At 38.4% G+C, this 25,348-nt stretch overlaps 1 protein-coding gene across 1 annotated transcript in view; it reads right to left on the reverse strand.

The window, feature by feature from the left end:
* The window catches only part of LOC149808536 (RPA-related protein RADX-like), a 119,971-nt gene extending 118,616 nt beyond the window's left edge, over nucleotides 1-1,355 (reverse strand). Inside the window, exon 1 of the mRNA XM_089978719.1 lies at nucleotides 1,244-1,355. Within this exon, the coding sequence (XP_089834845.1) occupies nucleotides 1,244-1,342 (99 nt within the window). The 5' untranslated portion in view covers nucleotides 1,343-1,355. The remainder of the gene's footprint in view (nucleotides 1-1,243) is intronic.
* Nucleotides 1,356-25,348: the final 23,993 nt, after the last annotated feature.

A 25,348-nucleotide genomic window follows, 5' to 3' on the forward strand; every position in this document is an offset into this window, starting at 1 on the left:
TTACTTTTGATATATGTTGATTGTTTCAGTACTACAGATACGTTTCTTTAATTTAATGTAGATGTAGTAATTTCATATTTTGTAATGGTTGTATTTCCATTTATTACAGTTTTTTACCCTAATTTCTATAGAGTTCTCGCCTATGAATTAAAACAGTATTTAAACACATTGTGTTGTCTTGTGTCTTGGATACTAGAGAGCTCAAGGGTTATGCTAACTGCAATTCCTCCAGGGGAAAGGCAGTATAATATGTCTATCTGTAGTCTGCATACTGGAAATATAACCAAGAATGTCGACATACATAATAGGGCACCACCTCACTACCAAAGAGGGAAACACCATCAAGTTCATGTGTATTAATATGTATTGTATTGCAGACTGCGTATCATGAATTGTATCAATACGAGGCACAGGTGCATCGTTTTAGCCCTAGTGTTTAGTCTGCTCTGTAAACAATGATGTGATTAAAATTCCTAAAAAATGGTTAAGTCCCGGGGTCAAAAAAGGTCTTCTTATTTTGACTGGCCACAAAGTACCCCTACCAATAATATCTGAGATATCGCTCCATAATATGTAAACTTGCTATATCTATCTGCCATTACCCTGCATATACATGTATGCATATCCAGTGTAATTTTACCGTTACATTAAGCAAGCCATTAGTCTAGTATTAAGTAAGAAATTATTGCATAAATATACATAAGAGTTTGCATGATCTCTCATTTTTTTGGACTTGATTGTATAGGAATTATATTTTCCATGCAAAGTATTTACTTTGATGCACAAAATATATTTGTACAATACAAATATAAATCCACATGCTGTTAATAAAAGGTTTATTCTGAATATAGTTTAAACAATTTTCACTAATCTACTACATTTATTTTCTTTAACAGAATAAACCTTATTTGCATTATTCACAGTATTATTTATTTCATTTCTCGAAAAGATGTTTTGTTATTGATGTGGTTTATTCTGTTATATCAAAGATTGTTAATGATGCTGATAGTTTCAGCCGTGGAGGACATAATGCATTTTTTATTTCATATTAAACAAACGGCATGCCTCTGAATTTCTCCATGTGACTAAACTTCAAGACGACGAATGACCAAACGCACAAAACCTCGAAAATAGATCCCACTCTGCTAACCCGCTAAGTTTCCAATAGAAAAGAAACCCACATACATCTTTTAAGCACTTTAAATACGCATGTTTCAATATTTATTTACACGTTTGACTTTACCAGAAAATATGCTGTTTCAATCTCCATATTAAGCAGGCTAGCCCTTTTAAGGCACTGTCGGAGTTGTAATACATCTCCACAGTTCAATTTGTCCGCCATATTGTTTGACAATCGGTGCAAGAAGAAACTTTTTACATCAAAAACAACATCTGACCAGCAAAAGATGAATAATGAGTCGAGATTAAGTATTCTAAAAAGGACGTATCATGAAATGGATATATATATATATATATATATATATATATATATATATATATATATATATATATATTAGAACTCTGTGCCAATCCAATTGTATCATATTTTGACAATAAACATGCTTGAACTAAAATAAAATCTTTATTCAGCTAATTCATAAAAGGAAACGATTTTCAGAGTAACCTCCAACATAGTTGATTCACCAAAACATGAGACAATGGTTACATACGCATTTTTTCAAATAAAAACAAAATCCAAACAGTCTGAGTTTGTGTCTGTTCATTCTTAGAAACAATTTAATCTTACTGTTTGTGACATTTTTTGCTTGTATAAAACGCTTACAAAATTGCAGGTGTTGCATGATCATATATTTTAGCATGTTGTATAACAGTCATGTTTTAGTTAGGTTGAATTAGATATTTTATCATTTTATATTACTGATACATAACAGCTAAACAAAAACTAAACGAAACATCAACCTAGATTATGGCATATGCGAACTCAATAGCATATCTAAAACCCTCATAGACAATAAATGGCAAGAATTATGGAACACAAGCACTCGTATGGGCAGCCGTCGCCGCCAAAATTACATTAATCAAATGATCTAGTATGAAATCAAATGATTTAACCTAGCAAATGAAATGATCAATCCAGATTCCAAATGATGTGGTGTCACATAAAACGATTTAACGAACAAAACCGAATGATGCATTTAGATTTCAAATGACGTGGTATTAAATGAAATGATGTAGAGTGAAATGAAATGATTGAACCCATCAAACGGAACGATGAATTCAGATTCCAAATGATGTTGTGTGATATGAAATGATGTAGCATGAAATGAAATGATTGAACCCCAAAAATGAAATAATGAATTCCGATTTCAAATGATGTGGCGTTAAATGAAATGATCTGGTATTAAATAAAATGATTTAAAGAACAAAACGGAATGATGATATCTGCTTCCAAATGACGTGCTATTAAGTAAAATGATGTAGTCTAAAATGAAATGATTTAACTCAACAAATGAAATCATGATTTTAAATTCCAAATGATCTGGTATTAAATAAAATGATTTAAAGAACAAAACGGATTGATGAAATCTGCTTCCAAATGACGTAGTATTAAATGAAATTATGTAGTCTAGAATTAAATGATTTAACCCAACAAATGAAATGATGTATTCAGATTCCAAATGATCTGGCATTAGTTGAAATGGTTTGAAGAATAGAATGGAATGATCAGCTCATATTCCAAATGATGTGGTATTAAATGAAATGTATGGAATGTAAACGGTCCGATCAAAGTGTAAATCAGCTATCGTAAATCCAAACAAACACAGGAGGGCGCTGTTAGACAGACTTACAATCGACGGGCGTATTTACAGAATTCGGTTGAGATTTTAGCAGTCGACATTTAACAGCTAAGATCAGTGTTTCTTGTCATTTGATATAAACAAGAATTATGTTTTCCAATCAGGATAAATTGACTATCCACATTAATGAATGTCTGTGTGTTTTATTTTAGAATCTGCCTTGTCCTGCACGAGTTTTCAATGCTTCATCTCAGCTAGAACTATCAGCTAAGGAGATTAAATCTTCATCTTATTTGATCAATAGTAATTACCATGTTTAACGACCTAACGTAGCATACGCACTAAACTAACAATTTGTTGTCCGCCACTTTTTATATGAAAGCTTTTTCATTCACACACACACACACACACACACACACACACACACACATGCGCACGGGGGGGGGGAGCAGCAGAGGGGGGGAACAGACCAAAACAGTTTTACAAGTAACCCCTTCCAGGAAACTATTCCTCGATAGAGGGCTTATTTCGACGAAATAAACCCTTCTATTCAGAATACAGGACAAAAAAAATGTCCCCAAAAACTCGGAGAGTCTCTCCTCGAGAAATTTTTCGAATTTCCAGGGGAAAATGCAATACATTTCCGCTGGCAACTTGGTTTACTTCAATAAATCTGAAACAGTTTCCGTGGCGGGGTCGTTATTGAAAAATCCATGGGTCGGGTCCAGCCCCCCCCCCCCCCCCCTGCTGCTCTACGAAATGAGTTTCCAAGGAAAAACATTTTTATGTTAACGGAATTAAATCATTGACAAATAAATAATGGCAAATATCGGAGAAGCACATACGACTAGATTAGCTCGAGAACGTCTCGAAGCAATTCAGAAATTTCTTCCTGTCCGTGATAGTGTCAGACAAAAATTACAACTAAGACAGCAAGCACGGGAAGGCTTTGCAGAGACTACGGAGGAATTATTTAAACCCGTGACCAAAGCTACTGAAAAATCCGCAGCTGTTACCAAAGAGGCTTTAATAGAGCAAAGGAAAATTTTACAGGATATTTCAGCTGGACTTAAACCCCCGCCTCCACCCGATGAAGTTGTTGTGTCAGTACCTGCTGGTAAGCGAGTAACAGGGAGAATTACTGACCCCGCCAAAAGATTTACGCCGAATTATATTGAACTTCTTAAAAATGTACCAGAAGAGAAATTACCTGAGACAATACTGTTAGGATTGATTAAAAGAGATGTGTCTTTAAACCCAGAACACGGTTCTATGACAGATGATAATTTTATCAAATATTCGTATCGTATACGTGAAAATAAAAAACAAATCAACAGGGACGATACAAAATACGATAGACTTGTAGATGCTATACGTAAACTTGAAATTCCACCATCGCAACCTCAAGAAAAAAAATCACCGTTGCAACACACAGAACGACAACAATATCCTTCACGGCGAAGAGCAATAGATCCTGACCTAACTCCGTTAAGTGAATACGAGGCTGCATCTGAAGGAAGTCCGCGGGGCCAAAAATTCAAACAAACTAGGTCGCCGATAATTAGCTTAACAACATCTTCTGAAAGTTTGCCGCAAGACATTTTATCCCCAAGAATTGTACCATCAACAGGGGAGGGTTTAGGATCCGGTTTTATTGCTTGTCCTAACAATATCGTCAATGACGTATCACGGTTGGAAGTTCTCATCGGAGGAAGACGTGCCGGAAACAACTCTCCGGAAATTATAAATGAAGCCGCAGATATCTGTCAGAGACTATTTCAGCGTGGCATTATGGATATCGGCGTTTACCGGGGGCTCATTGATGAACTCGCGGATGGTTACTACAGCGACTAGCAAATTTAGTTAGAGAAACAATAATTAAATAAAATGATCGTGCACAATTCTCAACCTAGACACGCTAGCGTGTTACCAGTCCGCGTAGTGAACTCGCGATTACCAGTCTACAGAGCAACCTACGGAGATGGTCTCGGTGATACAGTTACTGGTTTGTTTTCAAGAATAGCCCCTAAGATGTTACCGATTGCAAAACAATTGTCGATGAAAGCTATTGATGTTGTCAAGGATAAAGCCCTTGGATCTGTTGGTGATCTCGCCGGGAAGGCATTCGCGTCAATCAAGGATAGACTGTTACGGTTAACTCGTAGATCAAAAAAACCGCCACCGGTGAAACTGGCCAGTACTGAACTTATGCCCGCGGACGTCAGTAAAGTAATAAATCAGGCTGCCAATCAAAAACTTGCAGAGCTTGTAACCCAAACACCCGAACAAATAAATACAAGCTTGATATCAGGAAGCGGATTTCGTTTTAGAAGACAATAATTTTATATAAAATGTTTAAACCTATATCTGATCCAGCGTTCGACATGGATGCACCAACACTAAAAGATGAGTCCGTGCGCGATTATCAGTATTATTCTTATGAGGCAACAGTACCTGATCAACGCGGACGAATTGAATTACGAGTCCAGGATACAAGTAGATATTTCCTGCCCGCTGAAGCATTTCTTGAAGTCACGGGTGAACTTGTAACAGATGTTGCCGCTAATACAGCATACGGAGCTAATGTTCGAGTTGGTTTTGTTAACAACGGTATCATGGCGCTGTTCAAAAGTGCTTCATACAGCATTGACGGAAGAGAAATTGAAATAATTCAGGATAATGTTGACGTTGCTACAACAATCCTGGGATTAGCGAGATACTCAGATGATTACACTAGATCAGCTGGTCCGACTATGATGTTCGCTAAGGATAATTCTGATCATCCTGAACACAGATCTACTATTCAAGTACAAACAGCACAAGGCACTGCTATGGACCCGCAACCGGCTGGATTTGCGGCCAGACCAGGTGCTCCATTTCCAATATTAAGGCCTAGTCCAGATTACAATTTAGGTTTTGCTACACGTAAATTAATGTTATCAGGTGAACGTAGGAAATTTTCATGCGCAATTCCACTGTCTCACATCTTTGGATTTTGCAGACATGTCAGAAAGGTTATTTTTGGAGTCAATCATACAGTTGTACTTAACCGAAAAAATGATGACGTTGACGCCATCTGGCGAGAAGACGGTGTTGCTGGCGGTAAAGTAATATTATTCAAGCTTGCTTTGTGGATGCCAGTGATGTCCCCATCGATCACTGAAGAGCAACGGTTACTCTCTTTCATGGACACAGGCGGTAAATCACTGATATCGTGGTTAACAACATCAACAGACTCCATTCAAGGTGCCGGTCTCGGGCAGTTTACGTGGCATATATCATCACAACAGGGAATATCAGCGCCGCGACATATTTTTGTTGCACTCCAGCAAAATGCGAGGTTGACTTCCCAACTACAGAGTAATATGATATTTGACAAACTTAATGTCTCTGAGGTTTCGCTGCGAATAAACGGGCATCAAGAACCATCTGAGGACATACTGATAGATTATACAAACAATCAGGTCGCGCGTGCGTATCATCGTTTGATGACATTTATGGGACGTGATCAAAATATTGATACCGGGTTGCAGATATCACAACTGGATTTTACAACGCTGTATCCGATTTATTACTTTTCGCTGGAACATTTGGATCTAACAAGACAATCTGTCGTTGATATACACTTCAAAGTTCGTGTAGGTGAGTTTCCCCCCGGCCCGCCTGCTGGTTTTAGAGCGATCGCTGTCATACTCTCCGATAAAGCAATGCTACTTGAAGGTGTTGGCGGACGAATGAGAGTTATTGACGCTCCACTAGAAAACATGTAACAATTAGATTAGTTTCTGAAATATAATGTCATACAGTCACGTTAATGTCACCTTGACTTCCGGTCAGACAAAGAAATTGCAATCGAAGAACGCAAGCACGTGCGGGACATCAATAACACTAAAACGAGATCAGATTACTGGTGGTCCAGACAAGCTGTCGTTGACTAATACTCAGATTAAACATTTTAATAAGGCACTAACAGCAAAAACCGGTGTCCGACTTAATTTCTCTGCTGCAGCTATCAAGGACATGACTAAAACCGGTGGAATATTTCCTCTTCTCGCAGCAATACCGGCGTTGATTGCCGCGGCAGCACCAGCCGTAGCAAAAGCCGCAGCACTCGGTGCAGTTGGAACCGCAGCTGGAATGGCACTAAAAAAGGCAACGGGAAAAGGATACAAGAAAAAAAAGGGACGCGGTCTAAGACTACCAGGAACTCCCGCATCATGGTATCCAAAAAAATTCTAACGCTGAAACACAAAGTGTCCCCGATGAGCAATTTTGATTTACTCGATGCTGTTAAAAAATTGCGTGTAAAACATTTCAGAGGAGTATTTATGCGAGATCAATTACCGACGCGGCCGAATAATCCAGAAACTGGCATTATCAATCTCGACAACAAAGATGGTCCGGGAACTCACTGGGTTGCTTACGCGATCGATCCACGTGGAATTATCTATTTTGATTCGTACGGTTTAGCACCGCCAGTTGAGTTTCTCAAGTATGTCAGCAGATTTTCTAATGTTCCAGTGTGGCAGTCGACGTTACCAACACAAACATTAATTGATCCGCCCATTTGTGGGAGCGAGGTTTTAAATGTTCTTGATGCAATCTCAAGAAATCCAGCAACTCCTCCTCATAAAGTAGTGTATGAATATACCGCATCGAGAAATGCTAGCATTTGAAAAACAGCAATAAGAATAATGGTGGATATTTACGGAAGACCTTTCACACGAGGAGGTAAACCAAGCACAGATGCTGATCTCTCAAAATATGCGACCCGAGATGAAGTCGATAATCTTTTGAATATAGCTGGAGTTGACCCAGATGAAGTTGCTATTTTCCAAGACAGGCAAGGAAAACTAAGAACGAGCAACATTAAGTGGAATGATATAATTCGCAGAGTTCTTGGAGCTACCAAGGATAACTTCGTTGCATTTAGTGATGGCGGCCGGATCAAGGACTCGAATATATCAATCGCAAGCATCAAAGACAGTATTGATAAAGGTGTTGATAAATGTGTGAAAAAAGCCGGTGACACGATGACAGGCGAACTCAGCATGAACGGCAACAAAATAACCGTTCTAAAAAATCCGGAAGGTCCCGAAGATGCCGCAAACAAACAATACGTAGACACCGTTGATGATAAACTAGCCACGTTGCGGTCAGAGTATGATGTTCACGTGAACGGGTTTAAAAGACTCCAAAGAAACTTCGTAAAAACTGATGAGGTCGTGGATAAGTTCTTTGGAACTCCTCCAGTCGTCGATGTGAAACTCACCGATGTACAGAACGACATCAGCACGATCAAACAAACACAGCAGAATATCGTATCGGGTATTCCTGAGATCGTTAACAAAACCAGTTTGATTAAAGTTCCCACTGGAGTTACTCCGGGGCATATCACCAACATCGTATTCACGGTATCATCGGGATTCGCAACATGGTCACGACAAAATAGCACTATCAAATACACAGCAACAGCCACCGGTGTTTACAGGTTGTCTGTGTTTTCAGCCGCTAAATTTGAAATCTTCACAACATATCCTTGGAGACATTCCACCGATAAGTATTCCGGGGTTGTAACCGTAATACTAAACAGCGGAACCGAGGAAACATTTATGCTTGAAGCCGAGGACGATAGTTTAACAGCAACATCTTACTGGTTTTGTTTGGAATTCGTCGCTGCAACGCCTCAATTGGTTACCGCGTAATTGAAAATCGGCAGCGATTTTTAAATAAATGTCAACGACGCCAGATGCTCAACAATATCGATACAATCAAGTCCGTGAGTGGCAATCTGAGTTAAAAACTGTCATCGAAGTAACCAGTCAAAAAGTAAAAAAATACAAGCGCCGCATAACAGTGCTGGATATTATGGTTTATTCAGTATCTGCCGTTGTTGCATCCGCGGGAGTAATACTATCAGCGGTCACTCCGGTAATTGCAGTCGCGGCCACGATCTCTGTTTGTACGACCACTACCGCGGCAGGAGTTTTCGGCATCATAGCAAAAAAAATATCCTCGTGTGCTAACACAAAATTACACGATTACACGACAAAATTAAATACAGCCACGACCGCATATCAGAAATTATCATCACTGATATCATCATCGTTAGACGTGCAAGGTAGCGACGCCGCGTCGATATCAGATTCTGAATTCAAACTAATGTCAGATGCGTACAATGACTATTTGAAAACTAAACAAATAAATAATGTCAATAGAACTGCTTCAACAAATAGTCACAAACACAACACCGGTAAGGACCACAATGATCTCAGTGTCCTCGACGACACCAGAATTCGGTATTAATTTTCGAACTCCAATTCCAGTGAGTGAAATCGCGTTGGCAAAGCTCAGTGTGTATCACAGCTGGCCCAATATCAGGTCGGCATCATTTGGTGATCTGCAGCCGAATAATTCGTTCGTGTTCGGGAAAAGCAAAGCCGACTCCGGCGAACAGGGTGAACTTGAATGGGATACAATTACACTTCCCACTGGGAGTTATCAGATCGAAGAAATCAACAATGAGATACAACGCCAAATAAAACGAATCACCGGCAAGGAAGCCAAAATATCTATAACAGCTCATGAACCAACGCTGTCTGCGGTCATTGAAATCTCAACACCGGGATACGGCGTGGATATTTATAGCAGCTCTCTTCGAACAGTATTAGGATGGCCACAAAAACGACCCGAGGTCGAACCGGGTCCACCAAAACCTAAAAAATCGGATTTTATGACCGATAAACAAGAACTACACGACCTCGTGTACGGCAATTATTTATTATTTTCAGATCAATTACAATCGGGAGAAGCCTGGTTTGCAAAATCAGGTAGACCCCACTTGGATATGATAGAGGCAGATTTCAAAGACGGGGGATACCGTCTTTACCTTCCAGAAGATATAGAAGCTCATTTTTTTAATCCGATCAAACAAGCACATAAACAACAGCTAGAACTGTTGCGAGTATATTTTCAAGATTATATTTCTGATTTAACAAGTTCTCGCGATAAAATTATCACAGCCATAGAAAAACTAAACAAACTCGCATCCGCGATGGAAATTATAAATCAAAAAATAATTCAGAGTCTACTGGATTACAAAGATGATTATGGAAACCAAAAAAGATCGGAGTTTGCAACCCGATTTGGTATTCCCGTGAAGGATATTCCAGATTTTAAACTTCCTGGATATAACGCGCACATGCTGAGAAAATCGGTCTCTGATCTTGTCGCGGAATCTTTCGAAGATATTTCTGCCACGTACACGCGAACAAAACCACAACCTGTTATTCTCAAGCACGACAACAGTACAGCATCCGATGGCAGACACATCTCACCCGGGATCGTAAATATCACAGATGTTATCGCGGTCAATCTTGTATGTGACGTCATCGATGGCAGTTACAGCGCATCAGATACTACGACGGCACAACAGGGGTTTATCCTGTATACGTTCACACCAAGAGACCCCCCTGGTTTTCTGATTGTGCAAGAACCAATCAATCCGGTCTATCTACGGTGTCATAACCCGTGGTTGTCAACGATAAATTTCAAACTCACCGACCAGAGGGGAAATTTGTTGGACCTGCGTGACGAGACTGTTAGTATAAACTTACTGGTGAAGTCCTAAGTCAAGGGATCTATAATAGTTTTTTTTTCTGCACTGATCCATTTTCGAGTTTCTCGTGCTAGCACGCATTTAAAAAAAAACGGTTGTGTATAATGTATCAACCCGAGTACATTCATGCACGAGTTCATATTCATGATAAGCAAATTCTTTACGAGGCAATAAAAACCGCATTCGGACAGACACGAGAACAGTATTTCCCCGTTAAAATAATCGTTGACGTGTATGGTGACGAAGACTTCTTGTTAACTCCGTCACAATTAACAGAGCTACAGCAAAATCATATGATCATAGTTTGGTGTCAACGAGAACAGATTATGAACTATTCTCATTGTTGTATTGATGTTGAAACGCTTAAGCAAATCCTGAAAATCTGAAAGCGCCCTTGAGAGAAACTCTTTGAGTTTCCAAGGGCAAAAAAAATAATACACTTTTTTTTACCCGTGGAAATGTGCTTTACACTTAAGCGGGGGCGCGCTAGCGTTCTCAGGTTCTACTTTCACTTTGTGCTGTGAGTCACACGCGGCGGTTTATACTTCCTTGTCGGCCTCGTAGTCAGAAACACTAGTATTTTTGTCAGAAATGCAAGGCATTTCCGTGTCTAGATTCTTTATATAACCTTTTAACAGTCTCACCCTGGTGTTAATTAATTTTCGAGTCTCATACTCGGATGACAATCCAAGACGAATCTTCTCAACTGCATGGCACAGTGGAATAAATTCAGATACCTGATTTTCAGTTATCGTGGCAAGCGATCTGTAAACACGATCTTGCAAACCGTTAATGAACCTATATCTAGCAGGGAGATTGTTCTTCCCCAACCGTGATAGCTCATTCAAGGATTCAAAATCTGACATAATTGTTTCAGTGTCTAGTAAAATATTAAAACCTCGCTGTTGTAATTCTTTAATTTCAACAAGTATGGTATTTATGTTTTCGTGATTCATATTATTATATATTTTTATATTTTTAAATGCATGAAAAATGCTTTACTGAGCGATGCTCGCATCGCCAAAACAAAAACACATAGATAGATGAGCGGTTATCACTTACCGGGTACTCTTCATGACTCCTTTGTTAGGATTTTTTTTTCTTGGTCTTATATTATATCGTTGTTTGTGTCAATGATAGGAGTTATATAACAGAATGAAATCTTCTGTTTGAGCTTCTTGGAAAATGCTGTTTTGTAGATCCCATCTGCGACATGCTGTACAACAGGTGGACAAATACCGAAATACCTACTGGCGGCGTTTATTGACTGGAATACAATTTCTTCACCTGTAATTGCGTTTATAGATTTAATAGCTCTTCTTGCAACTGTTTTACAACACCCTGTGTTACCCAGTAGGCAGTTCTTGCTCTGAGTGACCACGCGAAGATTGTTTATAGAGTTATCAAGTATGTTACCGTTAATGTGATCAATGACAAAACCCTTAGGGATCACTCCAAAGAAACATTCATAGACGAAACGATGACATAAATACCTCTTTCCGCACGTGGCAGTAAATCGTGAATAACCAGCATTATCAACTCCACCAACTGGTCGTCTTCGCGTGCAGTTTCTCACTATGCCATCTCGGTTTGCCTCATAATTTGGAATAGTTGGATGTCGGACGAATTCTTGATTCATTATACTATAAGCAAATCATTTGTCTAATTCATAATTTGCCTGAAAACTTATTTATGTAATCACGCTCCGAGAGAGCGTTATCACAGTCTGGATTTTTTTTATCATAATACCGTTTTAGTTCTCGATAGCGTTTTCCACCACACGCTGAACATAATTGCGTTTTTCCTCGTACTCCAATGCCGCATCTGATACACGGTATCGGTCCTAGACTCCCACCGCGGACCTGTTGAGCATGTTGTCCACAGTATTCGCGTCTGCAGGGTTTGCTACACGGCGCTGATGAATTTAGTTTAATCCACTTGCATTGGTTCATTATATATAATATTTTTGTCTATTTAAATACTTGTCTTAATTATAATATGGAGGAATTTGAAAGACTATCCAGAATAAAACCCGTATCAGGTTCTCGATTCGATCTTGACCGGTTAACCGCTGATCCACGACGAAGAGAGTTAGCAAAGGTAATTGGTGTTATCAAGAGTGCCAAAGAAGAGTTTCGTCGTGATGGTGCCGCACACACGTGGTCTTCGTATAAAATTATCCCCGACGCGAGCGTTTCTCTGGAAATGCAAAGCATTTCTCGTGACCGTATCATTGATGCTACCATGAACGATACAATCGCGCGTAACATAATTGGGTATCTCGACGATAGAAGATATTTCATACGGATAAAATTTATTGTTGGAGTCGGCGACGAAACGTGGATTATCAGAGACAAACTAGACCCTGTTCTTGATGCCAGAGGCGTTCGTGGAAAAACCGTTCTGTTAAGTAAAGACTCAAAACCGGGAGTACTTGTTGGGATTGATATATCATATTATGCCAGAGCGTATCCTGTGACCGCAGTCATTTATGGAATTTATCCGATGAAGAAACCACGCGTTGATAAACTCAAACCGATGAAGGTGTCGCCGTTGACAGAGTCAAAGATGAATTGTGTAGCTGAGCGAGTAATGGAACATTTTAAAAATGCAATGCGAGGAAACGGCCTAACACCGCTAAGACAAACTAAAATAACAGCGTGGGCGACACGAGTAGCGGATAAAGGAGCGTCAATAAATGATGTTGCTGAGCTAGAGCGATTACTAAAATTTCCTATAACGGTTTCATCGTTAACCGGTGAGGTATTGTATGAGTGTAAATACAATTCCCGTGGAACACCAATAACTATTATCGATCATAACAGTCACGCCTGGACTGACTCGGTTAGGATATTCCCGCGAGACCGTGTTGTGAAGTATTATCCGGAATTGCCGAGCATGGGAACCGCTAACGGTTCCACGGGTATGTTTGATTTTATTTATCAGATAAGTAAAACCGATCCAGTGTCTGTGTGGTTATTCAGAAGTAGCGAAGATGGAGAATATGATCAGTTTGTGAGACCCAACGGGGAAATATACAGAACAATGGCGTTACAGCAGGAAATGAAAAAACTCGCAGAAAAATATCATGCGGGCAACACTGATACATTACTGACACACTGTTTTACTGTCCCGGGTGTTGCCGCACATGTAGCCCGGGAACGAAATTCATGGAGACCAACTCCGAAAAGTTTTCTTGCGGATATCCAACAGAGCTGTGTTGAATACGGACACGGCGGTTTGTGGAATACTCAGTATGATCACCGCGGTATGATATCCGTGGACATGACGGCGTGTTATCCAGGAAGTTTCCTTGGGCGTGGAGAATGCAGCGAATATTTTAAACGGTTTGGCCACGTTACAAACTCGATGACAAGAGTTGCTGTAAACGGACCATTGCCTGATTTCGACTTGACCGGATTTGCTTGTGTGTCGTCGTTTAAATTCGCTAAGGATTTACATCCTGTGTGTTATGTTTGGTTTGGCAGACATTTCGTTGAGAAGCGATGGGCACCGATAGTGTTATTGCGATACATGCTTGACAGTCGAATACTGTTGTCGCTGACGGTCAGCGAAGCGATTATATGTTATTGTCGTCAAACCGAAGTTTGGTTGCCAACTCCAACGCCGGTTACGTTAGAAGAAGTCATCGAAGATTGGTCACGAGAACATCCAGAAACTTCTATCGACGCTATCATCAAGAAAGCTCCTGAAGTACTTAAAAGCAAACTCAGAAATGACGAAAGTACAGCAAAAGATCTAGGACGAAGAATAATAGGGAAATTCACTCAAGGTGGAGCGTATGATCATAAACAACATCACAGTCGATTAATCATGGACAAGACTGAATTGGATCTTGTTGTCGCTGATGCAGTCACGAACAACATGTTCTGTAACCGCGAAGATGTGTTTCTGTCAAACGGGGAAAAACTGGGGACTGTTTTTAGTTATATCGACGGAGAATCATCTCAGTACACACATTTGAGATCTTCGATGCTAGCTTATGTATCCATAAATTTGTTGTCGATGATTAATAGATTCCCTGTTGTCGCAGTGAGAGTTGCAACGGATTCATTTTATATCGATAAAAAACACTCAGCGCTGTTGGATAATGTTATATCGGATGATCCATCGTGGGGCTCGTGGAGAATAAAGAATGAAATGTTACAAGGATATTGTAAATCAGCTGATGTTGAAATCGAGGATGAGTATCGCAGCGCAGAAATGTCTTCGACGGTTTCGTCGGGGGCAACTTCGTTGTTGCCGCCGGTGCACGATCCTGTTACAAGACACAAAACAGTTTATCTGAACGGTCCTGGTGGTTCTGGTAAGACAACTCGGGCGATTGAATTATTTAGAAACTCTGACATGATTGTGCTAACACCCACACACAGACTTGCCAGGGAGATGAGACAACGGGATGTTAACGCGTGCACGTATCACAGTTTTTTCAAATACAGCGGCGGCACGTGGACACCTGAACGAATGGGAACGAAATATATTCCCGAGAAAATCATCTGGGATGAGATAGACACTGTGCCGTTGGATACATTAAAACAGTTTCTGGATTGGCTGCTAAAGAAAAATACCGCAGTGGTGATGTGCGGCGATCATGGTCAACCACCCCCATTTACAGGTGAATCTCCACACGAGTGGCTGAAAACTTTTGTAGATTATTATGAGGAAATAACTAACGATGTTAGAGCACTCGATGAAACGCTGAAAGAGTTTAAGACACTAATCAGGCTACAAACCAATAAAGTCCAGTGTGAGATAATGCGTGAAATAATTCCAGAGACTTCGCTGAGCGACTTTTGGGAAACGTGGAAACCAGGTGATTTAATTGTGGCAAGTAGAAAGATAGTCAGGGACACACTTCAGCAGCGGTTATTTCAGTTACATCAGAAGAAATTTCCCATGTTGCCAGTGCCGTTGTGTTATAGACCAGCTGATACGCGATTGCAGAATATTGATGTTGATATTCCAGGGCGCCTGACTGCGTCGGGTCCGGAGAAACAGAATTTAGTATTAAATGATATTGTCACAGTTGATATTGATGCTGTCGAACAGGCACTGAAAATGAGCAAATCCCCGTGGACGCTAGGATACGCTATGACCATCCACAGTTCGCAGGGACTAACTATTTCAGATACAACAGTTTGGATTGTTGATGATCGCATCGAGTGGTCAAATTTAGTTTATTTAGCCGTGTCAAGAGTAAGAAGGATAGCTCAGTTACAAAGAATTGTATTAGATGATGTTATCAACGACAGCATCAACAGATCAATCGCTGATGATACAATAAGAAAGAAATTAGCCGGTTACAAACAGAGCGACAAAAAAAATGGTAGAGAGTTTGATCCCAAACAAAGTTTGGATGTTGAATTTGTAATACAATTACAACAACAGCAGAATAATCACTGTGCGAGTTGTAATTGTTTATTGCTGTGGCAGTATTCGAAAAACGACCCAAGACAATTTACCGTAGATAGAATAGATAGCAGTCGCGGTCATACACGTGAAAATGTGATGTTGACCTGTCTTGAGTGTAACCGACGCAGAGGTGTTGCTGCAGTTATTTAAATGATTGAATCACTTCAGTGCGAATCACTTTAGTGATCGGGGTGGTAATTGTGTATCCGTGGGAATCACCTGAAGTTGCTCGCGTGTGAATCCACGCTGAGGAGCAGTTGAATCTAATCTGTAGATTGCGTTTCTCCCAGTTGATCTTGTTATGCTGGATATCTTATGTGTAGTAACACTCCATGTGGGATCGGTTGCTCTTTTTTTTCCTCCTTCTAGTTCGCCTGGTTCGTATAAATACCTAACGGTGACATTACCCAGCAGTGGGGACGCTAGCGTCCCTGGCTGCGTTGAAACATGTCCGCGTTCACTGACGCGGGGTATATATTTTTTTGTGATTGCATTTACAGGTCTCATGTTTGTTGTTCTGGTAATTTCATTATTCAGCGCGGCTATCACGTTTGGCAGTCTTGCAACCCATTCACGAGATCTCGTATCGTAAATGAATTCCCTCGCGTACTGGTATCCGAATAATCTCTCAGCGAGTGTTCTATTAAATCGCTCAACAATTGCCTGATCCCGATGAATTTCAGTATGCCCTCGTCGTATAACAACGTTATGCTGCTTTGTCAGTGATGATACCGCGCCCTGAAATTCTTTACCAGGATCAACTTGTAATAATCGGGGCCAGCTTAGAGGTCCTCGCTGATAAATTCGTTTAAACGCAGAGGCAACTTCAGCGGCTGTTTTAGTCGCTAACGGTTCTGCTTCTTTGTATCTACTAGCAACATCAACTACTGTTAGCGCGTATTTGTATGTTTTTCTACGGACAGTATCATGAGGCAGGAATAGTATGTCAGCCTGATGAACTTCATTGGGCACACTAACATCAAAATGTGCAAAGTTGATTTGTCGAGGTGGTGGTAAGTAGATTTGCCATATTGCTTGTTTTGACAGCCATTTTTTGGCAACCTCGCGCGTTACTGATGCCGCGTTGGCGAGTTTATTAATTGCTGAGTTACCTCTCCAGTATCCGATTGGGGAATAATAAATCGCTTGCATTGGAAATGCTTCCATTGTTATTAATTATCCAGCGCCTAATGCTAATTTAGATTTCATCGCTGATCTTACTAACCAATTAGCGAGTGACTCCTTAAATGATTTATTTTTTATGGCGCTTAGTGCATGAATTAATTTCACATCCGCGATATGCCTGTCTTGTAGATCTTTACTTCGATAAGCAACATCATGTATGTGACACGCTGCGTTGATAGCGTTTATCGGATACTCTCCCGGTTTTGGTTTAGATTGTTCATCAAGTCTGATATCTAGTCGTGTCCCTGGACCGCAGTAATTGTATCCTGGGAGATGCTTTTCTCCCGGATACTTTGCCCAGGGAGTTCCGGGGAGCTTTCCAAGTTTGGCTGCAATGTCACCTCCGCTAAATTCTTGCTTTTTTTTTGAAATCTAAATTTTTTTGTGCCACATCGCGTACACTTACCAGAAAGTGCTTGTCTGTTATTTTTTGTTGTAATGGTTGTTAGATCATTCGTAGGGGTTCGTGCCTTACACTTCACACAATATAAATCCATAATTATTATTCCTTATATACAAATGGAAATTACAGATTTTTCTGCGACGCGAAGAAAGGAGCCAGTTAAGCATAATTCAGTGCTACCAAACTCTATCAGAATGATCATCATAGGACCGTCAGGATCGGGTAAAACGCAACTGCTGTTGAACATGATAATGAAGTGGATGAAGTGGGATAAGCTGTATTTGGTAGCACCATCTGTAGATGATCAGCGATGCTATAATGTTATAAAAGATTTTAATGAGAGTGCAAAAGCGCTGAGTGAAGACGGCGAGGAAGTAGTTGAATTTATCACTGATATCGAAGAAGCTCCCAGCGTTGAAGACCTTAACGGGGAAATAAATAACCTAGTAGTGTATGATGATGTGATGCTGGACAAGCAAAAAAATCCTGCAAGAATATTTTCCCGGGGTCGTCATAAAAACACCGATGTCATTTATGTTACTCAACGTTACACACAAATACCAAAAGTAATCAGGGATAACTGTAATCTTCTTGCGATATTCAATGGAGTTGATGTTCATACGCTGAGAAATATTCATCAAACCTGGTGTAGCGGCGATATGGATATTAATAAGTTTAAGAATTTCTTTAGTCGCGCTCAAAGAAACCCGCATGGATTTGTGACAATAAATTTACACGACCCGCGGACACGATACCGTATCGGACTTGATACATTGTATGGTTAACATAAAAATGTTTTCTCACAGCAGCAGGGGGGGGGGGCTGGACCCGACCCATGGATTTTTCAATAACGACCCCGCCACGGAAACTGTTTCAGATTTATTGAAGTAAACCAAGTTGCCAGCGGAAATGTATTGCATTTTCCCCTGGAAATTCGAAAAATTTCTCGAGGAGAGACTCTCCGAGTTTTTGGGGACATTTTTTTTGTCCTGTATTCTGAATAGAAGGGTTTATTTCGTCGAAATAAGCCCTCTATCGAGGAATAGTTTCCTGGAAGGGGTTACTTGTAAAACTGTTTTGGTCTGTTCCCCCCCTCTGCTGCTGGGGGGAAGCTGACCATAACCGGTTATAGACATTATTTAGATGTATCCATTTCAAACGCCTGTGACGAAAGGAATGCTCTGGTGGTTCTTCTTTAACATCTATAGGTAGACAGTTCCAAATGATTGGACCCAAACTATTTTTATGCAATTCCATTTCGGGCTTAGAAAGAAGAAAGTAATAATTTTGCATAGAGCAATGTGTCGATAGACCAGAAACTGTATTGACATTATTTTTACTGAACATATCGTTTATATAGTTTGGCGTCGAATCATTAGAAACTAAGTGTTTATACTTTGAACAAATTTCTTTTAGTAAAATTTCCACGTATGATGTTGTCACTCATATTTATACGTAGCATTAATTTCATGTCATACGCTAACATTATTCTCATCGTGTTCTAAGTCATACATGCTGTACATACCTTTCATATTGATTGGAATGCATCTATCGCTCTTCTTTTCATAATATATTTTCTCAGTGCGCGCCTGCACATGTGATACTGCTGACATATATACATATTTTATGGAATAAAATCTATGAGAAAAGTTATAGACCGCTACTGGAGTTATTCTTCAATAACAAAACATTACAATCACCATCACTATTTAGCACCACTTAGACCAATAACTGGTGGCGCCTCCAGTCATGTCAGAAAAATGTGGAGAAGTGCTTGTAGGTGTGTACAGCACCACAATAAAACAATATAAAGAGAATAAATTAAAGACACCAGCAGCACAAATATCATGTTCACCAATAATAATAATAATAATAATAATAAGAAGAAGAAGAATAAGGCATAATAAATCTGTTGATTGTGCACAAAGTTAGCTTTTCTTAAACTTTACGGTTTCGCTTGTTTCTGTTACTTAGTTTAACACCATATAGTTGTAACACTTCATATAGACCCAAACTTAAAGTAGCAAGAGATGCTAATTGTTGATACACGTTCCATGTTGATTTGCTTGATCTTTTTGAAGATGTGGACAGTTTGTCTTTCTAAGGGCTCATCACATACCACTTTTCAAATATGGAAGCCCTTGTAGTGTTGAAATATGTATCGAAAGAAAGACAGCAATGGACTCAATTTCTTTTCTTCCTTCTGAATTATCCCAGTATCATGTCTCTATCATTCTTGTACAATATTTTGTTTTCAAATCTTTTCAAGGAACTTTACAAAACCATATGTTATCATGAAGGTTCCATCTTCGTTTTTATTTAAAATGTAGACGCACCAGAAATAATATGCAGATTGAGACTGGAATGGAATTATGAATCTACCTGACATTAATAATTCATTCAAACTAGATATTCTTATAAAATACAAAGTTATTATTTTGATACTATGTTATATATATATTGGAAGATAAAAACTAAAAGTTTGGCTTATGAAAAAGATAAAATGTGGACAGAAATAGAAACTACAAAAGAATAACTATTTAATTATTATGCAAATTGATAAAACTTGTTGCACGAATGTTGCATGCACAAGGTTTGTGTAAATTTTAATCATAAACGTTTATAAACTTCCATGTTAATATCATTTCAAAAACTTTAATTTAATTTAATTTTTATTTTTATTTTAAATTATTTATTTTAATTTAATATTTTAATATTTTAATGGCCACAGTTTCTTCAGTGTTACTTCTAATATACATATAGCCATATATTATTACCGTTTACTGGTAAAACATTTAAAATATAGCAAAAAAACAATGTCATGCCTTAAGTACATCCTCCTTTATAGTGACCAATATATAAGAAATAAAGCAACATATACACTGAGTTTCTTGATATGTGAAAGCCTGTAAAACTGACAGGATTATACAATTTTGGAGACAACGCTGTTATTGGTTGATCTTAAAATTAGTCAGTACTGAAAAGTTATAAGCTACCATGACAATAAATAAATAAATAAATAAATCTATTTATTCCTCTTCTTATTAGTGTTATAAGAATAAGAAGAAGAAGAAGAAAAGCGAAAACAAGAAGAAAAATTATTATCTAAACTGATATAATGGTATGGTGATGACAACAATGTTGATAGTGCTGCTAATGGTAATGATGATGAGCTGGATGTTGTTTATTTTTTGCTTGAACATTATTTTAAACCTGATTGTATATATTATTTTTTAACCCGATTGTATATATTTGTGATGACCTAAAAAAAACTCTTCTGCTAAAACACTTTTGGGAACCGATGCAAATTGGACTTGAATATTTCATGATGAAGTACAGTGCTTTTGTGGAATTGGTTTTTATATTTGTGTATATGTGACACGATTTCACAAACGTATAAATTATTTTTTCTCACTTCCACAGATTATCACATCATCACCTAAGGGTGATTTACCCTAGCTACCTGATGTTTTCTCGTCTCGGAATACACAAGGATGATAATGTCCTACTTTAATTCTAAGTCTGAATCTCTTCTGACTAAAATGGACTATTTTAGTAATAAACTGATATTGCTCATTCATTTTATCTGATATTAAGTGGCATGACAAGGAGATCAAACCTTTGGGGGAGGGGTGCTCCACTGAGCTATTGGGCTTGACTTATATTTGGAAGCATACGATTAAGAAACCTTGATTTTAGGTATATGATGTCAGGAGAAGGAAGTATATAATATAAACTTACATGCACTAGTGTTGTAAAGGAGGGTGGGGGTACGGACGGAGTGTTGCTCCGGGCGCTAGTGGCATTGGGGCACCAAAACCATGAATGGGCGCCAGAGGTGTTGTGGCGCAAAAAAAAAAAAAACTTATGCTATCATCGTCGTCCCGACGCCATTTACCTTTAGAACGCCACTGCTTGCATGCAAAGTTAGAATGTATTTATACTTTAAAACAAACATTGCTCTTGTGGCAATGACAATTTGTTACTTTTGACATGACATATAATTATAATTATTATTATTATTATTATTATTATTATTATTATTATTGATATTTTGTTCTTGTTGGCACTGCCAATGACATCTAAGTAGAAAAGTGTTAAAATATGCTTCGCTTCTGTAAAACAAGACGAGAGTTCAAAACTCGCGGCCGCATCCCAATTCTTTTGTAATTACTTTTTTGGCATTTTTATGTTCAAAATTTCTTTCAAATTCGCTCATCCCAATTTTACTTTTTTAATTTTTATCTTGAAAATGTATCGCCTTTTTATATTGATACCCACATTTATCTTTCTATGTGTCAGGCTGTCTAACAAGAGGTCACAATTTTTTAAACACCTTTCTTGTATTTTTAAATTCAAACTTTTTTGTGGCAATGACAATTTGTATTTTTAAAAAGTTTGCTCATCCCATTATTATTTTTTTTGTTTGTTTACTTTTTGAGAATTTTCTTTTTTATGTTGAAACAGGCAAGTGAGCTAGATACAAATAAATACCTAAATAGCCACTACTTAAATCGATGGATATCAGGTAAAATCTAGCATGGGTCCAGCAGAAAGCCGAAAGTACAAGCTTCGACCATTCTATGGCAGAGAGAGAGAGAGAGAGAGAGAGAGAGAGAGAACACGTCTTTACCCTAAGGGCTATGTGGTATCACTTACAAATCGCTGATGCTGTTGTTTTTGTTTTTTTTTTAAATTCTGATAGAATCCATGGCCTTTCCTTGTTATTTTCATATATCATTTGCTAAGTTTTGAGTTTATTCAAACATGATCTGTGCTTCTTCTTCGCCATAAAACACTCCAAAGGAGGTAACTGTTTATTGTTCACGTATTATTCTTTCAAAATATATGACTAAGTTCCTCTCCCCCCCCCCCCCAATTTTTAATACGTTTGGAAAGGAGAGTGGGGTGTTTGAAGTACGCTAAGAGTCGTGAAAAAGGGATTCTAAGAAAAATTATATTCGATATGAAAGAGGAAATATAAAAGAAGAAAGAAAAAATTAACACTATGTCGCTGCAAACTGGATTCAATGGCGGAAAAAGAAGAATTGATAACATATAGATCTTGAACGAATAATGCGTATGCACGTAGGGCCGGTAATGTAAAATATACCAAAAGTGACATGAAACACATTTTTGGCTTAGAGTGTAAGGTCATTAAACATGGTAATTAATATTGATCAAATAAAATCAAGATTTAATCTCTTTAGTTGATAGATCTCGCTTTGTTGAAACCTAAGAAACTCGCACAGTACAGGGCAGAACTTGAAGAAAAAAAATACTCGCACATTCATTAATGTGGATAAAATCACTTTATGCTGATTGGAAAACATGGTTCTTGTTTATAAAATACGAAAAGAAACACCTTTACTTTGCTGTCCAACTGTCGTCTGCAAAAATCTCAACCGAATGATGTAAATACGCCCGTCGATTATGTTTAGGCACGCTGACATCATACGTCATAGATAACAGCGCCCCCCCCCCCCCGCGTGTTTGTTTGGATTTACGCTAGCTGATTTACACTTTGATCAAACCGTTTACATTCCATTCATTTCATTTAATACCACATCATTTGGAATATGAGCAGATCATTCCATTCTGTTCTTCAGACCATTTCAACTAATGCCAGATCGTGTGGAATCTGAATACATCATTTCATTTGCTGGGTTAAATCATTTAATTCTAGACTACATAATTTCATTTAATACTACGTCATTTGGAAGCAGATTTCATCAATCTGTTTTGTTCTTTAAATCATTTAATTTAATACCACATCATTTGGAATCTGAATCCATCATTTCATTTGTTGAGTTAAATCATTTCATTTCATACTACGTAATTTCATTTAATAATATATCATTTGGAAGCAGATTTTATCAATCCGTTTTGTTCTTTAAATCATTTTATTTAATACCAGATCATTTGGAATTTAAAATCATTATTTCATTTGTTGAGTTAAATCATTTCATTTTAGACTACATCATTTTATTTAATAGCACGTCATTTGGAAGCAGATATCATCATTCCGTTTTGTTCTTTAAATCATTTTATTTAATACCATATCATTTCATTTAACGCCACATCATTTGAAATCGTAATTCATTATTTCATTTTTGGGGTTCAATCATTTCATTTCATGCTACATCATTTCATATCACACAACATCATTTGGAATCTGAATTCATCATTCCGTTTGACGGGTTCAATCATTTCATTTTACTCTACATCATTTCATTTAATACCACGTCATTTGAAATCTAAATGCATCATTCGGTTTCATGTGACACCACATCATTTGGAATCTGGATTGATCATTTCATTTGCTAGGTTAAATCATTTGATTTCATACTAGATCATTTGATTGATGTAATTTTGGCGGCGACAGCTGCCCATATACTCAAGGCAGGAAACTAAAAACCATCATTAAAGAAGTCTGTAGAAGTAGGGAACCACCCAAAACAAAAGGCAATGAACAAAAATTCATAAATAGAATACTCACGGGCAAAACCAAGCTGGCTAACAATTCAGGGCAGGACTGGAGCATACGATGCGTGTGTGGCAGACCTGGAAGGTACCGAGATTCAAACGTGTATCTGGAGTTCTAAAAACAGCTCTTTTCAGGGCTATCCAAATCTCTAGAAAAGATACACTATTCTAGTTGCCAATTTGTGTGAATGTGGAGTAGTGTGATTATAAACACTCATTCAGTTACTGATGTGATTGTGTGTGTGTGTGTGCGTGTGTGTGTGTGTAAGCTCATGTACGTTTGTGTGAATAGTATAGTGTGTGTTTGCATAAGTGCGTATACGTTTGTGTGGATAGCAGATTACTGGATTTGAAAGCGATCGCGTACGTTTGTGTGGATAGTAGATATTGTGGTTTTTGATAGTATATTTTGGGTTTGGTTTATCTCCTTCCCGTCAGTGGATAGTATATTTTGGTTTTGTGGATAGTATAGTAAGGGTTTGTTTTGTCTCCTTCCCGTGTGTGGATAGTATATTTGGGTTTGTTTTCTCTCCTTACCGTGTGGATAGTATATTTTGGTTTGTTTTCTCTCCTCACCTTTGTGTTGATAGTATATTTGTGGTTAGTATAGTAAGGGTATATTTTTTCTCCTCCCTGTGTGTATAGTCCATAATATGTGAAGTGAGTGTCAGGGATGTTTTCCTTCACGTCCGTGCTTGACAGATATAAAGTCAAAGCATCGGTCGTTAGCTTATGAAGTCATCTTTTGATGAAAGCTCTATCAGCAAAATCCTAATCTGATCTTTATATTACCACCATCAAAATTCAAAACCAAAGAAAACTAAAAGGACATTAAAGTTTATAGGGTATCTGACGCCCAGCTGATTGGTACTATTTTGTAAGTTAAAAGTACACTATGTACATAAAGTTTCAATCTTTAATTAAAATAGTACAGGAAATTATAAAAACTCCATGAAATTGGAAAATTGCACAGGTGGGTCACACATCATTGGAAACGTAAGTGTCCAATAGCAAAACTGGACTAAAATTTGATCATACGAGCTTCAGCGTTCCAGGGCGTACCGACATTCAATGGCTTACTGCGTCACCGGGGTGCCTTTCCTCTTTGCCTCGCCTAGACATGTTCAAAAATTCAAAAATTAGGAGTGCGACATTTACACATAAAAACGGGCTGTGGTGGTTCCATACCCACACACCCGACTAATTAAGAATCCTGACCTTCAGGACTTAACCGGTCGCGAAAGCACTAGATGCATAAATCATCATCGTTCCCGCCATTCAACACTGAATAAACGAAGATGACAATAGATTTATTCAACAAATTGAGAACTGTTGGTACTGGACAATGGACGCAGCCTATGTGGTGGAAAGGCTTGAGAAGGAATGGAAGTATTCAGGTAGCCTACACTTTGTCACTAGTCTGAAAGTAGTCAGGGATCTGGTAGAAGGTATGATAGAGGAGGA

Source organism: Sinohyriopsis cumingii, chromosome 1, assembly GCF_028554795.1.
Source record: "Sinohyriopsis cumingii isolate HCF-2022 chromosome 1, ASM2855479v2, whole genome shotgun sequence".
Classification (NCBI taxonomy): domain Eukaryota; kingdom Metazoa; phylum Mollusca; class Bivalvia; order Unionida; family Unionidae; genus Sinohyriopsis; species Sinohyriopsis cumingii.